The sequence below is a fragment of the Poecilia reticulata genome, chromosome 6 (genome assembly GCF_904066995.2).
Source record: "Poecilia reticulata chromosome 6, P_reticulata-male-v2, whole genome shotgun sequence".
Taxonomy (NCBI): Eukaryota; Metazoa; Chordata; class Actinopteri; order Cyprinodontiformes; family Poeciliidae; genus Poecilia; species Poecilia reticulata.
This window is the reverse complement of record NC_088835.1, coordinates 12846716-12864479: the sequence shown is the minus strand read 5'-3', so window position 1 is coordinate 12864479 and position 17764 is coordinate 12846716. Positions and strand designations below refer to the sequence as shown.

General features: G+C 43.1%; 1 protein-coding gene across 3 annotated transcripts; it reads left to right on the top strand.

Annotated features, from left to right (window-relative positions):
- The first annotated feature begins 3394 nt into the window (after window positions 1-3394).
- On the top strand, window positions 3395-17608 carry exoc3l1 (exocyst complex component 3-like 1). Of its 3 annotated transcripts, none has more exons than XM_008411773.3 (15): window positions 3395-4536; window positions 8558-8721; window positions 9288-9507; window positions 10174-10386; window positions 11259-11449; window positions 11523-11741; window positions 12695-12765; window positions 13109-13226; window positions 13741-13866; window positions 14112-14212; window positions 14359-14478; window positions 14563-14833; window positions 15815-15970; window positions 16518-16654; window positions 17067-17608. In XM_008411773.3, exons 1-15 carry the CDS (start codon window positions 4494-4496, stop codon window positions 17251-17253), a joined length of 2337 nt encoding a protein of 778 aa, XP_008409995.2. In that variant the 5' UTR covers window positions 3395-4493; the 3' UTR covers window positions 17254-17608. The 3 variants fall into 3 exon arrangements, with proteins under 3 accessions (XP_008409995.2, XP_008409996.2, XP_017160572.2); XM_008411774.3 differs by having other exon boundaries at window positions 3400-4536; window positions 16521-16654; XM_017305083.2 differs by lacking the exons at window positions 3395-4536; window positions 8558-8721; window positions 9288-9507 and adding an exon at window positions 9541-9571.
- Window positions 17609-17764: the final 156 nt, after the last annotated feature.

Here is a 17764-nt window from a genome sequence, read left to right as displayed (position 1 = left end):
TTATTTATTTAATTTCATGTTTCCTCTCCTGCCACATATCGATGTTCCCTTGGGCAAGGCACTGAATCCCAGGTCGCCTACCGAGCTGTGCACTGGTGCACAAATGTGAGCGGTTGGCTGGCTGAATGAGAGCTGCTCTGTGTGGTTGGTATAATTAAAGCTCTGCATAATTTTTAACCGTTTGATCTTTTGAACAGTGAAAAAAAAAATCATTTTACAGCAGATCTAAAATTCTTGTTTGTGAAATACTCTTAATTTTTTGTGTGTTAGGTTCATAATTAAGTGTTGCATCCATCTCGAAAGTTATAAACAAGGGCTAGAGCTGGAGCTCCATTGGCAGTGACCTTGTTTTTACATAGTTTCTATTTTCCAATTATGTCCTGTTGTATTTTATAGCGTTTCATCTCAGACTAGACATACAGGGTGATTGTGGAGAGGACTGTCTCCCTGCTAGGAGAACCAGCCTGAGAATTAAAAGACGAGGCAAAGACGAAAACCATAGTTGCACTAATGGAAAGTTTTAACAGTAGTCTTGATGTTAAATGAGCGTCTGCCTCATGGAAAAAAATCTGTTGGGTCCACAGAAGACTGGAAGATCTGGTTCCTCTTCCAGTTTCAAATTACTGAGAGTTGCAGAAATTTAGTAACGTGAGTCGAAATGCTTCAGCAGCAAGATGGCCGCTGTAATACAATATCTCTGTAATGTTTTCTTGCATTTTCTAAAAGCTGCATCCTGCCTAGCAGTTGTTCCTTATTTAATGTGCAATACCTCTTGTTCCAATGTTTCTTCTACACCAATGGTAACAAACGCAGGTTTGCTCACAAACAGAAACGTTTTTCTCCGAAAAGACATCTTTTAATTTGAATCCTAAACTACATCTCCACCCTAAATCTGGATTTTCTTGCTGGACCCTAATGGTGAAGAGTAGCTGAAACCCAGATGAGAAGAAACACTCGAATGGAGTCCAGGCAGGCAGTCGGTCAGCGGCCTTGCTGTCCGGGTCCATGTGGTTCCACCCGGGCAGGAATACGCCGTCCTCAGCATCCTGCTCTGCTCTTTACGTGGAGGCGACTGGCGCTCTTCCTGTGTGGCAACAACACAGGAGGTGAAATGAAGGATCCACAAATAAGAGATTTATGGAAGGAGAGATCCCGCCCTGTTTGGACTGACGTAGAAAAATTATTTTTATCAAGTCGCTGTGCCAGATTTTGTTTTTTTCCCCTTTTCTTTAATATTATGTAACAAATGCCACTTCAGTGGACTCTACGAAAAATCCAGTTCATATTCAGCTTTATAGAATCCAATAGGACTAGCATTCCAGTTTACTGTGGTGTAGCCTACTCCCACCACTCATTGACTTTACAGCAATCCTTCATCCTGAGCAATCGTGTGGCGACAGCAGGGAGGAACCACTTGTTTTAACAGGTGGAAACGTTTGGCAGAAGTTGGGTTTAGTTTGCCATCTGCTGCTGATGCCTGGTTACCAGCCCAATGTTTGAGTCATTTTGGAAGAGAATATTTGGTAACACTTGATTTGAAGGGGTGCGCATAAAACTGACATAACACTTATAAACATGACATAAAACCTGTTAGGAACATAAAGGAGTCTTCATGAATGTTTATGACTGTTGCCATGAAGTGTAATTTGGTAAACAATGACACCTTTAATGTAATGTTGAACTAAATGTTGCATTAAAAGTCCCCAGAACCAAACGAGGAAAAGCAGCATTCAGCTTCTATGCAGCACAAATTTGGAACAAACTTCCAGAAAACTATAAAACAGCTGAAACACCGAGTGCCTTTAAATCTCGACTAAACACCGACCTGTTTAGAGTTGTATTTGAAACTTAATCAATTACGAATGTAATGATGGCACTTGACATAATGTAATGTTTTCATTGTTGATTCTATGTTGCATGACTTTGTGTTTTTGTGTTTATGATGTAAAGCACTTTGAAATCCCTTGCTGCTGAAATCTGCTATACAAATAAAATTTCATTGATTAAAAGTGTCAATTGTGCATTAATCAGTAATTTCAGAATTTTTTAAAAGCAAAATTCCATTAAAAGTCCATTAAAAGAGTCAACTTTGCATTAAAAGTGTCATTATTTACCGAATGACACTTTCTAACAACAGTCATAAAACCATGAAGTCTCCTTCATGTTCCTGACATGCATTCCCAGTCTAAGTGTCACAGAATATTTTATTAGGTGAACTACTGACACCAGAATTGAACTCTTTCCTTTTGTTCTTACTCGTTCAGCTGCTGCTCCAGATGTGGAGAACCGAGCTCGACTGCTCTGAAATGAATCAAACTTCGCTCAGTCTCCATCAAACAGCTGCAGGTTCTGATCGATCTTTGGCGCCTGAAGACGATTCTGCTCCAACAGCAGATCATCCAGTAAGATGAATCTGCTTTCGTCAGAGACTTTGTGGACTCTTTCAGTGAAATCATTACAGTCTCCATTAAGTACTGTGTCCTCCCTTCAGTTACTACGGGCGTAGACTAAATGACTTATACATTATACATTGTGTTTTCCAGTAACTGCTTTCCCTTTACTAGTATGGGAGACTCCCAGTCTCCCAGAAGGTCCTGTACAACATCACATCCACCCCTCCCACTGCTTGTGCCACCACCTGATTGTTTTCTTCATCTCCTCCTTTCCTCATGGTCTGCTGGGACCTTTATGTGCGTTAAGGACTGATGCCGCCGAAAGGCAAAACCTAAAAACATTCCTTAGGATTGTGGGGGGGGAAACTGAGGAGGTTTACTGTCAGCATCGATGTGCCGAAAAATTTTTTTGCGTGCTCGGTTATGTTGCACCGCTGCACATTTAATGTGTCAATACGATCAGGTGTACTGCTGCTGCTACAACGTGTTTGTTGAAGAGGAGCAGGGGCTGCAAAGTCAGCTACACTGCAAAAACGCAAAAGGTTAGTACAAAAGTCTTAGTACACTGGAAATATGACAAAACTAACTTACCTTTTCAGCAAGATACCAGAGCTTGTTTATATGAAAATTATGAGAATGTACCACTACAAGACATTTTTTCCCCCCATGTTATAAATGAAATAATCTGCCTATGGAACATTATTTATTTTATTGACTTAAAACAAGTTCATGTTGCTGAAAAGTTAGCTTTGTCTTTTATCATATTACTAATATTTAAACTGGAAGCTATTAGGAAAAACTTTCCAAATTTTTGTGTTTTTGCTGTGAACTCAATACTTCTGACTTGGTTTCTTTGGGTTGATTTATTTATTTATTTTTACCAGTTCTCATGGTAAACTAAACTCAACATTGTATTTTATTATTATAATTTGAACCAAATGTCTTTGAATGTTATTGATTTTGAATATTTGTACGTAATCTGTTGGTCTTGATTGGATATTCATCATGGACTGGTGAATTGGATCATAAACTGTGAGCTGCAAATGGTAAGAACCAACAGTTGGATTTAAATATGGGCTTTGACTAGGCCATTCTAACACATGAGCATGCTTTAATCTCATTGTGCTTCTTGCTGTATCTTTAGGTTCGGCCAGTCTCGACTCCTTTGCAGCATCTCGCATTTTCGTGTCTTCCACTCCGTCCACCTTCCCATTTTCCCCGTTCCTGCAGAACAACATTCCCACAGCATGATGCTCTCAACGCCATGCCACATGGTGTTCACACTCGGGGTGAGGGGAGCTATTATTACTTTACTTGAAGAAGATGAAGGAGAAACCCCAAAGTTAATGGAAAACATAGATTGGTCAGTGACTCCATCCAGAAAAGAGCCTAGCTGAGCCAGGAGTGCTTCCTTTCAATGACTTTATCTAGCAAATAAAGTGATAAACACTGATTTTTATTTTTTTCACTAAATGCATTTTCTATGAAAAAGCAGCTTAGCAGTTTGGCACTCAGATCATCTTCAATCTGCCTCGAGAGTTTTCTTCGTCTGAGGTCAAAGCTAAACGAAACAGATGCACTTTTACGCATAAAAACGAAATAGTTTAGAACCTTTGGTAAGCTGTTTTATTTACATTTATCACCTTCATATCCTTACAAACTGCTTTGTTGAAGTCAGTCCCACATTTAAAGGTTTGCATTTTTTTACCCATGCTCTTGAATGCAACACATCCTCGCTCCTCATCCCTGCCCTTCCCTCCCCTCTCTCTCTCTCTATCTCCCCCTCATCATCCAAGCAGCAATCCCCTCCTCCTGCTTCCCCTCAGCTCCCTCCCTTTCCTGCCGGCCTCTCGGCAGAGGATGTGTCTGGGAGAGCGAGTGCGTGTGAGGTGGGGAGGGGAGGGGGGTGGAAAGGGGAAAGCCGTCAGTAGAATGGATATGTGCCCTCTCTCCTCCACCCTCTCTTCTCCTTCCTCTCCTCCTCTCCGGCTCTGCTCGGCCTTCCCGGCCCGCGTTGCGCACTGGTCGCACCCTCAGCGCTGGCCCTCGGGGGTTGAAGGAGTCTCGTCGGGCGGACGGGTGGCTGAAAACTGAACTTCAATGTCAGCTTGGGACCAGAAGAATGGAGGTGACAAACCTAAAGGTAAAGACGGCGACAACAGCAGCAGCAGCAGCTTTTTCTGGATGACCAACACCCACTTCCCTAAAGTCCCTGACAGAAATAAACAAAATGGGTCGGCTGCTTCTCAGCCAGAGAAATGAATGGACTGTGCTTTGCCGTACCTAGAGGAGACAGGTTGGGAGTGATGCATTGATTTGTGGCGTCTGACTGCGTATTGATCGCCATCCCGCCTTCGAGTGATGGATGATAGTCCCTGAGAGCAGGTTGAGGATTTTCAGAAAACATTTTACAAACTTGTCAGGCGGTTTTAATGTTGTTCTCTGAGCTAAATGTCAGTTCTGCTGTACTTTGTTTTTGCATTTGCCCGTCAGAAAAGTGAATATTTAGTGATGTTAAAAAATGAGCTTTTAACTTGGACTAGTGAACATTTCAGACAAAGTTTCAAATGAGTTAAAGGAGTGAAGTTCAACTGTTTTGGTGTGGAAAGGCAAAGGAAAAGTTTCTCATTCTTGAGTCAAATGTCATTCAAATTAAATATTACACCATTGATCTGATCACTGATAAATTACATTAAATATATGTTTAGATTTTGATTTTAGAGCCATTCCACTCTGGGAAAACATTAAAATAAATCATTAAAATGTATAAAATTGACATGATCTCCATAGCCATGATGAGTTGTTTTGAACTTGTGACCAGAATTTAAAATCCTCTGTGATGATTGTTGAATTGTCGATCTGGGAAAGATCCTGTACAAGTTTCAGGCCTACAGTTCTCATTTGAGTCCATATTGTAGGATAATAATCTCACACTGAAAGCTCAGTATGAGAACAACCCCATCTGCTATTTAAAGCTCATTAGAACATCTTGTAGCATGAGACAAGGCGACCCGTTAGCACTGGGACACGTCACAGATTTTCCTGGTTTCTCTCTTCAGCTGACACCAGCGTTGGGTCTGGGGACTGAAATGAAAGTCTGGAATGTTATTTGACCGTTTTCAGAAGTTGGATTTTTCTTCTTTGTCTTAGATGACTAAAGGATATGCTCCATAAATATGGAGCTACATGATTACATGATATTACATAATTATTATTACAGGATACCTTATTTATCCTTTCACTCTGGGGCTTTTTATATGTGCTTTCAGATCATCTATTGTTTCAAATCTCAACAAAATACAATGAAGTTTATAGTTAAAAGATCCCAAAATGTGAAAAGACTTCAGTTGTTTGTTGTTTTTGCAGGAGACTGTACATGAGTAAGACTTTTGACATGTTTGGTGTTGTAAACTAGCTCACACTGTAGTATAAAAAAGTTGCAGCATTTACACAAATCAATAAGGAAGCATAACTTTTCAGCTCGCCGTGGATCTCTGAGCATCAGATAATGTCTGTTCGGTCGCCGTCAGCCAGGCCGTTTCCCTGCTGATGCAGAAGCAGCAGCAGCAGCAGCATCAATGGGGCTTAATCAGTGTGTGACTGCATGTTGTTCTCTGCCTGGCTTCGCTTTGGGCTCTGCTCCGTTGCAGAGCTAGATTACATTAGGCTCGTCAGTCGTCACGTGGCGCTCTGTGGTTTCACTGTGTTGCAGTTTTGCTTTTGACAACGTTTCAGCGTCATCAGTTCTGCTCCGGCTAGCATCCCATGACCTCCTCGGGAGACAGAGACGGGCCTGTTGGCGTAACAGAGACGTTGACAGAATCCGCACAAAGACACTCGTGACTAACAGACACTGTTTTGCTGACCTGCGCCCAGCATCGCTCTCCACTGAGTCACTCGTGAAGCTGTTGTCCTGCTAAATCCGATCAGGACGTGCATCCCCAGACCGAAGCTCATGGGGTCATGCAGAGCTTCCTCTTCTCATTGACTGAACGGATCGGGAATGCTATCCAGGCTACCTGGACTGGTCACATGACCCTCTGCTCTGTCCTCTATAAAAAGCGAGTCTCATTGTCGATATTCTCACATATTTTTTGCTTGCTCACAGTTTGTTGTATGTCATGATCCTTCAGGTAGCTGCACAGGGTTCAGTTCCTATCAAATTGTTTCACTATTTCTGTTTAATATTTGTCTCCTCCTTTGGTGAACACAGAAGAAACAAAACTAGATTATTTTATCCATGTCTACTGGATATGGATCAGGATGTAGAGACATAAACTGAGAGCTCAGGTCTTTCTTCACCGCTACAGTTATCGAACAATAAATCTATTCGTGTGATTACTAATTGGCTAAATATTTATTCTAATACAGTAGTTAGATCCAATGTAATCGTTACTCGCATGTTGATTTTGTAACTTCAGATGAATGTATTTCCATCCTCATTTCTCTCATTTTTTACTTGAACATGAAACATGAAAATCTGAAATAATTCAACCTTATCTTCCTTTTCTTTTTTTTGTAAAAACACCTTATATACACAGATTTAAAAAAAATTACATTTGAAAGTCTTCATTGAGAACAAACTGGAGGAGTCAAATTCCCTGTTTGAGCGTGCAAACAAAGCTGATTCTGCCATGTAATTAATGAACCATTTAATGAGGCATTATCTGTCCAAATGTTGGCAGTACAACATTAGATCGAAGCATTAAGACATCATGTACAGAAATCCAAGCGATAGAACACAAATATCTGAGTACCCTGGTTTGTTTATAATGAAACGTCTCTTAACGACGTCCATGAAAACAGACCTAAAGAGCGTTTCTCATGGACCTCCGTTTGGCTGCAAATGCTTCTGGTTTGCCAGCCAAATTGACCTGAAGCGTTGCCGTTTTCTGCTGGGAAACTCTTTCATCTGTCGACAAACATCAGTTTGAGAAAGTACGTTTAGAATGCTGTGGCCTCTTGGAAACCCCATTGGAGCAAACGGCTCCTTAAGTCCAGGGCACAACCTTTTCCCATGATAGAAAAGCTGCAGCCGGCCACTTTAAGCTCCTTGTGAAGTTTAACTTGATCACCGGCGTCATTATCTCTGTTGCAACTGCAGCTTGGCTTCCAGGAAACGTTTGCAGAAACTAAATTCGCTGCCGCTTTGAGGTTCGTTCCCAGATGGGACTTTTTTTTTTTTTTTGCTCAAGAGTGATTGATCTGTGGCTCTGATTTATTGTGATTTTAATCTAATTCTCATATAGGAAAAAAAAAATGCTCCCACTGTTGAGGTTTAAGGGTCAATTTGATATGGAAAGAAAAAAGTAGACGTGAGAAAAAGAAACGCGGTGCTTTGCCAAACTATTTACGGCCCTCTAACGTTCTCACTTTTCAGATTCGTTACGGCCACAAAGCTTTCAGCATATTTTCCTGATTATCTATATGATAAACCGACAAAGTGGAGCACGGTTGTGAGGCTGAAGATGAATTGGTTTCAAAGCATTTTTACAGCTCAAACTCTGAAAAGTGTGGCATGCATTTGTTTTCAGCTCATTTCAGATCATCATTCACAGTAACTCCAGATATTCGGGGTTTGGTCTCTACCAGCATCTAGAAGATGAAATTTGATCTCCTTCTTTCCAAAGTATTTCTGGCTCGGAATAAATGCAATTTTATAGGTTTTTCCACATATTACAAATTGCATTTAGGTGTGGACTTTGACTAGGCCATTCTAACACATTAGATCCAAGACTCTGATGGAGTACAGTGTTTGGAGTCATCATGATATGGTGAACCCATCCCTGACTCTTTCACGGCCTCTGAAAAGTTTCTGTCCCTGCCGAAGTCAATCATTCCCACAGCATGATGCTGCCACAGCCATGTTTACAGTGGGAATGATGTGGATTTTATCTAGTGGTATCAAGGGCTGAATACATCTGCACACCACATTTGTTGGGGATATACTTATGGAACATATTGATGCTGCTGTGCAGCACTTTTGTTTCAATCTCATGCATAAAATCCCAACAATCCCACATTTCACCCCGAAACACAACTTGAATTTACATCTGTGAGCAGCTAAAGGTATTCACACTCCTATTCATCATGATGTGCGTGTGTGTGTATGCGTGTGTGTGTATGCGTGTTTGCGTGCATGTGTGTGTCTTCTTTAAAACCAGAGGCTGCTGTGTGGCCAGAGGTGGAGCGGGCAGAGTGCTTGGCCCGCGGCGCTGCTCTGAAGTGGGCGTCTGGAGTTTTCTGTCGGCCCGAACATCTGGAGCGACTGAGCCAGTACAAGAAGAGAGAGAGCCAGAGGACGGCCTCCATCCACACCAGACTGAAGGTCAGAGAGAACCAAAACGACGCATCATCATATTTATATTTATCAAAATGTGTGAAGGTCTTGTGATGCCTTTCCTTTGAACTTTGTTCCTTATTTCCAATTCAGTTCTTGCAAAAATGTCGTCATGGTCAACATTTTTTCATATAATGTTGACCGTGACAACATTATATGAAAAAAAATCAGGGAAGTGTGTAAAGAAAGTAGTATATCGTATTAGAAATGTATTATTTTGGAATCACATAAATTAAAGACTTGACACAGGTTCTGAAAGATCGTCCATTGATTCTCTACTCCAGGTTTTCACCGGATGGCGTGACACTACAACCATCCAGCTGGTTAAAAATGTTGTTTTCAGTACATTTTACAGACTCTGACCCAGTAAAATTCAGCAAATTGTGTCGTTTTGAATAAATCTTCCTCTAAAAATATCTCAGAGGTCTGACAATAAGCTAAAAAGTGATCACAGCCTAAAGGAAATCATTAATATTTTGTAGAAAGTCTTTAGCCCTGGTGATTATTACCACTTTTAAAAGCTAACCCAACCTGCTGGGATGACTTGTCTCCAGTCGATGGTCCAGTCGTACCTGGAGGGGGTCGGCTGGGGCCTGGAGCAGCTGCGGGAGGCCCGGGACGAGCTGAGGGAGGTGTCGCTCACCTTGAAGGAAGCAGGACTGGAGTCGGACGGAAACGCAGACTGCTTGGCGTCTCTGGAGAAGCTGAGAGAGGTTTCGGTCGACCACCGCCAGCTCTTTGCCGCCGTCAGCAACTTGCCTCGACTTTACGCCAGTGAGAAGCTCCAAGCCGCCGCGTGACTGTGCTGCTCGTGCAGAAATAATGTCTCACAGTTCTGGTCCGAAGCTCACACACACACACACACACACACACACACACACACACACACACACACACACACACACTTGTCATGGGGTATATGTGCAATGAAATTTTGACTAAGCTGGGGGGTTTTTTCCCAGCTTTAGCGATCGTAAAAATCAACATTTATGATTCGCTTTGGAGGAAGGACAATTGGTTAGGGAGTTCAGGCATGAAATCATCACCAACTAAACTGTTAGGCCTTGAACCAAGAAAAATAGAAAGATCAACATCTTCAGGCTGACCTGAAATGTGCAGCAGCTGACCTGGACAAACCTAATACCTTCCTGGGAAAAGTAACTTTTTTTAAATTATGTTTTACATTTATTTAACCAGGAAAGTCCCATCGAGATTAAAAAGGGGAGTCCTGGCCAAAAGGCAGCAACGTTGCACAAGAATGACCAATAATAACTGACCAGTAATTATTAAATAAACAAACATCAGATCATCAGATGAGACACCGTTTGGCCACAGTGACGAGAAAAGGATATACTCTCAATAATCCCAATAACGGCGTCACTTCCTGAGACGCCGTTATTGAGATTAACATTCAGTCTCCCCTCCCTGGACGTGTTGCAGTACGGAGCATGGTGCTGGAGACGGAGCGTCTGGTGGAGTCCAGGCGGCTCCTGGAGGCCCACGCCCGGCTAATGGATCTGGAGCGCTGGCAGGACGACATCCTCTGGCAGCTCCACGGGGCCGCCGGGACGGCAGGAAGTTCACTCAGCAGCGAGGACACGGAGCTGGTGGCCAAATATTTCTCTGGAGTCGGGCAGCTGGTGGACGCCCTGGGTGAGGACACCTCGGAGACGCAGCTGTAGCTTTTCCCTTCTCGCTCCATAAAACTACAGAGTGAATTTAACTTTTAGCCTCAACGCTATTAAATCAGAAAATGCGAAATCTGGAGATCTGTTGTCACTTTTACGCAAATGTGTTGCCCGGCAGGCATCTGGCAGCAGGTCTGGCAAACAATTTAACACGTTGCTATCTAATAAATGCATACAGTGTCACACTTGAACAAGCATCGCTCACTGGCATGAATGTCTCATTAATTTTATGCTTTTATTGATGTTTTTGAACCTGTTTTAAGGGGTGGAATGATTATACAAAATTGTACATGCAGGCTCAAATATATATACACCTCCTCCCCTCATCATAATCAATCAAGGTCAGCTGCAAACATTTGGCTTAACAGTGGGTGAATATCTGACAACTCCTCTTGGCTGAGGTAGTAAAGTTAATTTAAGTTTGGTTTGCTTTTCCTGGCACAGACCCACTTCTGAGAATAGTTTGCAGGTTTTAATAAAGATTTTTAATAGACTTTATATTGGAGTTTGGGGAAGGCATTAGCTAGGTTTAATGATAAGTGGGGAAGCTGAAGAATTTAGACTCAGATTTTAATTTTATTTTATTCCTCCATTTTGTGTAGTGTACCAACCAGTACCGCTGGAAGTGAAACAAACCATGTTGGATTGTTTCCGTGAGATAACCAATGGTTCCTATTCGGGCAAATTGATCAGGGATTAATTGTACGTTCTCGTTTACCACCGCAGAGCTCATATCGATGTATCTATATTAATTTAGGATGAAAAATAACAAAAATGAGTACAGAAGTTTGATCTCAAAGCACTACACTGACTTCCTGTCCCGGTGTGCCGCTGCAGGGAAGGAGCTGTGGGCCGTGGTGAGCAGCTCTCTGGCTCTGGCCCGGCAGAACCCCACGCCGTTTGTGTCCGCGGTGAGGATAGTGGAGCGGGAGGAGGCCCTGGACCGGGCCCTGCTGGCGGAGAGAGGCGGCGGCGGCAGGCCGCTGCCCGCAGGAAGACCTCGCTGCTGGAAGGCCTGCTTCTTCCAGGTGAGCCTTACCTCCAACTCAGGTTTACATGACAAACTTCAGCCCGTCAAATCTCCCACCTTCTCCACGTCAGGTACTAGAGGAGGCGGTCTCTGCGCGATTTCGCAGCGTTTCTTACCTGCACACGCGAGGCCCGGGTTTGGCGGGCCACCTCTCTGCACTCCAGCACGCCGTCATGGCTGACCTGGCCACAGTGCGCCACCTGCTGGAGCACTGCGTCCCACCACACTACCAGCTGACTGCGGCCTACCTGAGAGCCAGCCACCGCTGTTTACACACTCACCTGGCGCAGGTCAGCGATGTTTTATGAACTGTGAGTGGTGTTTTGATTCACGACTCGTGTACTGTTGCATCTACAGCTGCGACGCGTGAGAGACTTTTTCCTTCTTCTGTTTTCTGATGAACAAAAGTTTAATGAGCCTCAAAAAACAATTTAATTTCCACACTAACTCGACATGACTTTTCATTGATTTGCATACTAATAAATGTTACTTATAACATTTATTAGTATTTTTGCTTTTTGACTTACTGAATAAATAAAGACTCATCCAGATGCACATTTATTTACCACCTGTTGGGCCTGTAGTTCTTAACCTGCCTGCAAAATGCATAACAAAGCCATAAAACTGCTCTTTGTTTGGAATTTAAAAACAAAATGTAGTTACTAATGTGCTTTTAAAAAAATCTACATTTATCTTTGATCTTAACAAGCAACTTGACAGGTTCTAGATTTTGAAAAATGGGGCATCTACATTACTCCAGATGTAAGAAAAGTAGGTAGATGACATAATTGTTTCACTATCTGTGGAACCTAGACATAACTATAAGACCCAACGAATACTGTAGATGGTTCCAGACTAATACTTTGAACCAAAATCTTGAAATTTTAATTTCAAATGGGAATTTTATCCTGGAAAATATAAAGGAACCCTGGTGAAACATTGTTGTTCGATGTTTGTTGACATCTTCAAGTGGTTGTTCTGTACTATTTCTGTCATAGTTTTTCAGTTAATTGCAGACTTATTCATGCTGACTGTGATGAAGGCGCTACGCCAAAAGCTTAATTACTAAAGTTGTTCTTCAGAGACAGTATGCCGCTCTAGTCTTGACTTACCTAAAGTTTGTTACATTCGTGTTTTGATTTACACACTTTCACGTCTTCAGGGACAAAGTGGAGCTTAGACATATTTTTTTCCATCGTTGCGTGAAAACACCTCCACGTCTAAGTGTTCAATTGTGGCCTAGGTTAGCAGCTGGGATCTGGAGAGCGGTGAAATATTCGCGGTGCTCAACTGGGTGCTGCACATCTACAACAGGTGAGTCTCAGTACCGACACTTTGATGACGAATCCCCGTCTGTTTATCCTGCAGTTTGACATGAATGCTGATATCCTTGTTTATGTAAATGCAAGGATAGATTATGGCTTCTCACGAATAAGCTTCATGGATGAAACCAATGCTTCTAGCAAAGAACATGGAGCATCTCGTCATCTTGCAAATCACAACCCTGGATTTTGTCACATTACGTTTGTAATATGACCTCCAGTTGTTCTCTGAAAAACTCGGATGTTTAACATTAAAGAACAACTGGCTTTACAGAGAACAATCAAGCCCAGTATCCGCATACGGTGGACGTTAAACGGTTGGTTTTTGTCGGCAGCCCAGACATGATGGGACATCCAGAGCTGGTCACGGAGTCGGACCGGTCGGAGCTGGGACCGCTCATCTCCGCCGAGGGCGTCGAGCAGCTGCAGAGCAAATACGTGCAGAGTGTCCGGGTGAGTCGATCACAATCGCTTCTTCGGCTTTACTCAGGACATAACTCTGCCCCGGCGAGGTGTGAGCGGTTTTTGCAGACTTACTGAGAAGCTTCAGATGCTGCATCACTGCAAAAGATCTAAAATACATATTCAACAAATTCAAAATACTCTAAGCAGGAGGAACAAAAACCCTCCTCTGCAGAACATCGTTTTCTTTTTACAGACCAGTACAAAGTAGCACATAGTTGTGAAGTGGATGAAAATGATTAATGGTTTTCCCATTGAGAATGGTTAGAATGGCTGGTTGTCTGGTTCAAAATATCTCTGTCTGCATGCCTGTGTTGTAGTAAATAGGTTCATGGCTTTTGGGTAAAAGCCGTTAAAAATGCAAAAATACTCTTTTCCGTCCCGAATTATCCCATAAAGTCCAGTGTAATGTGACAAAATAGGAAAGCTCAAGTCCTATGAACACTTTTGGAAAGCACCACATCGATTTCCTTCATTTTTTTTGTTTTGTTTTGTGGGTTTGCAGAAGAGTGTATCTGAGTGGATGCACAAAGCTCTGCAGGTGGAGCTGCAGGACTGGCAGAGAGACCAGGAGCCGGATACGGACCACGAAGGATTCTACCAAACCAGCCTGCCCACCATCATCACTCAGGTGAGTTCTCTGCACAAACACAAGCTACTGTGTAGCGTTTCAATGCAGATGATAAAAGATCCCAAGTGGTAGAGTTACACCGTTTATTGTCATGTAGCTGGAGATAAATTATAACCCACTGATTTGATCATAATTATCTATATCAGTGTCCGCTCCCGGGATCTGCTTGCTGTGAAGTCCTTATGTGCCCGTCGCTCCAGTTTTCAGGCTGCGTAATTTGTGTCACTGTGTTTGTCGGCCGCCAGATGCTGGAGGAGAACGCCCGGGTGGCTCTGATGATCGGGGAATCCCTGCGAGATCAGACCATCCAGATGGGGCTGTACGAGGTAGAGAACCTCCTCAACAGGTGTGTTGTTCAAAAATAAGCCACCTGAGCAGTCACTCATCTGTTTTACATACTTTTACCTAGCCTCCTTCTTGTTCTTTTTGTCACATATTACCATGTTTTATTTTCCATAAACAAGGAAATGCATGTTTTAATGCGACTTTCAGGTTCCGGGAAGCTCTGGTTGAATTTGGGAAGGAGCACCGCAGGGATCCCACCAACAACAACAAAAACAAGTTCTACCTCCACTACCTGCTGGCCTCCATCAGCAACTGCATCATCCTCAAGTAAGACGTGTTCTGATCGTCACCCTTCCCGTCGTCTTAACACTCAACCCTTCTCAGTTCAGCATCGCCTTGTGCTCGATGCAGAAAGTCAACGGAGAGCCTGCAGCAGCAGCAGTCGTCCCGTTTTGCGGGAATGTTCTCTCGGACTCCCCCCAACCCTCTGGCAGCTCTGGACCGGGCAGTGAGGCGGGCGTGTCGCCTGGTGATGGATCAGCTGCTGCTGGAGCTTCAGCCCTTCCTCCCTGGCCTGCTGACCCGACCCTGGCTGGTCCAGGGAGATCCCGTCCCGAAACTGTGCAGCATCCTGGAAAGTCACCTGGACTTGTACGGTCGAGTGCGGCCGCCCTGCCGGCAGGTGACTAAAAATCACTCGGCAGACTTTTGCTTTGAGAAGAAGTCGGTGCTTTAAAGATTTTAACATCTTGCTGAGTCGCAAAGCCAAACTTCATTTGGATTTTATGAGAAAGACGAACAAGGTTACTTTGAGAAAAGTTCAGCAACTTAATCTCAGATGCATCACAGTCAAAAACAAAACAAAATGACAATAAGGTGGAACGTGTCCAGCTCTTTCTTAGATATAAAGTTACAGTTTGCAGATGTTGCCGCTTATTATTATCATTTAATATTAGTGAAACGTTGTTTTGTGGAAACAGATGATTTATCACTGGTAATCAGACAAGCAAAACCAGTGAAATTCTCCCTCTGCTTTTTATACTTTAAAAAACCGAGAGGAGCTCTTTATTTTACATGGATATGATCTGATTATGGGTTTCCTATCAGTATAAACACTATATTTCATAAAACGCCAAAAAGACACGTTTAGCAGTGTTCCTTTGATGGGAATTGTGACGCTGCAGGCGTCTGTCCCACAAAGGCCTGCATTCACGATGAGCCGCAATGGCACAAAAACACCAGGGCCAGGTTTTGGTCCCAGTCCAGCTCTGAGGCCAAGACACTAATCGGAGAGCTGCCAAGTGGCCCCTGGTCATTCTGGAGGAGCTGCAGGGATCCACAGCTCAGGTGGGAGAACCTGAAAGGGCAACTTTTAGCTGTAGACTCAAGAAAAAAAGTGTTAAACGGAACGATTTTTGAAAGAAAGCTGTTACTTTAACACCATCCATTAGAGAGAAACGGCAAACATACAAGAAAGTCATCTCAACGGTCAGAATGACCCTTTCTGGCCAATATAAAAAACATGTGACAAGAACAAAAAAAGATGAACACATACATACGTCTCATATGTGTATTACAACGGCCCAGTCTTTTCCTGTGGGAGGATGAAATTTACTGTGCATATGTTGGGTCATAACCCCGTCCTGCTCCCCCGTGGCTGCAGCGGCTGCAGGAGGAGGCCCAGTGGCTGATGGTGGTGGAGTACGTCCGGGCCCTGATGCAGAAGAAGCTGGTGTGTCGGAGCGGCGAGGAGAGGAGGCAGCTGGCCCAGCAGATGATCCTGGACGACCAGCTGCTCAGGGAAGTCTTCCACAGCCTGGTGAGGGTATTCACTTATTTCATTAAATAGGAAAGACAAGAGAACACGCTCTTGTCTAATATGAGTATCACGATGTAAGGGTTTTATATCATCGTTGTTGTGGATCTGGAGATTAATAATGACAGGAATAATGTGCTGAATATTCATCCAGAACTCGAAATAAAATAAAAAGCATCTGATCTGCCATGGTTTTGGTTTTCATGACGAGATGAGATCCCAGCTTTATTTTTTTCTGGCGTGGGAAAACATCTTAACAGAAGCTAGGCAGCAGAGCTTCCTTTCCTCATGGCAAGGTTTAGTATTGTTTTCACCGATGCGCCATCCTATAAAAGTAAGTTTTCCTGCCATTTGCATCTTAGAAGAAGACCTGATTCATCGCCTCTCCCAGGATCGTATAAAGAAATTAGAAAAGTATTCATGCTTTTTAACCGTATCATTCTGATTTACTCAATAATTTAATTTAAACAGTATAAGTTTAACACAGCAGCCTTTGGTACCCGTTCCTTTCATGTCTATAAAGCCCAGACGGTCACTTTTTCTGTCTCAGCAGGAGAGCGAGGTGTCGCTTCCTGAAGTGAATCCTCTGGCTCTGCTCCCCGTTCTGGCCGACTTCATCCGTCTCAAAGATCCCGGCATGCTCACTCTGGAGGTTTCTGGACTCGCAGCCAAATATCCGGACATCAGGTAACCCTTCCCCACGTAAAGTGATGCAGCCATACGCAGAACAAAAACAAAAAAAACTGAAGTGTTGCAATGCTTCAGTCAAACTCAACATGTTAGACTGATTGACCAGCTGTGAAAGAAATGTCTACAAACATCACTGAACTGAAGCAGAAAAAAAAAGTTTCATATCAACATGAGAGACGGAAATGTGAAAATTATTAAGATGTCTCTCAATTAAAACCTGTTTTGAAACTGTTTGGGATTTTTGGGTTACTTAATTTTGACTTGTAGTCTAAACAAACAGCTTGTTTTTTAATACCGTGTCTTGCCACTATCTGCTTCTAAAACTCATTCAGCACAAAATCATCTGCAAAACCATCAGAGTGTTTGAACTTTCAAACATTTTACACGCCGTGTCCTCATCTCCCCTCAGCGAGGAGCACGTGTCTGTGCTGCTGGACGTCCGTGGAGACGTCTCCAGGGACATCCGATGGGCCGTGCTGGACCTGCTGGAGCAGAGCGCCCCCCCTCTTCCAGCCGGATACCGGCCCATCTTCACAGACATCCTGGTGCCGCCCTCCACCTTGGCCTTCTGCCTGCCGACGGCCAAGTGTGCATGACTAGATGGTGGACCGAGCGGGGAAAAACATTCTCTTCCTTCCAGATTTCTGGATCGCGATGGATCCGTTTCTGCTGCAGCTTATCAGGGAAAAAGTTTGTGACTTGCTGGTTCGGGTCTGACTTCTATTCACTGTAAAGGTCTGTCGTGCCTTAAATGACTGTCTCTCCCCCTCAGCTGGTTCTCAAAGTTATTGCTACAGATTTATTATAAATTGCATATAAATGGTTTTACTCAGACCTGATATTTATTGTCAAATATTGTCCCTGTTTAGGGAATTCAATCCACTCTGATCTACAGTGTGTCCATTAAAACAACAACAACAACAAAAAAACATTAAAACAAAAAACAACCAATATTTGTTTCACTCACTCTCATGTGTTTGTGTAAAAAAAAAAAAAAGATCAGATATTTTTTCGCATTTTATAGGATGCATGTTAAAATCAACATATACAATAAAACCTGAAGGTAAATACATGAGTCTGTCAGGAGAACAGCCCCCCGTGAGTAAG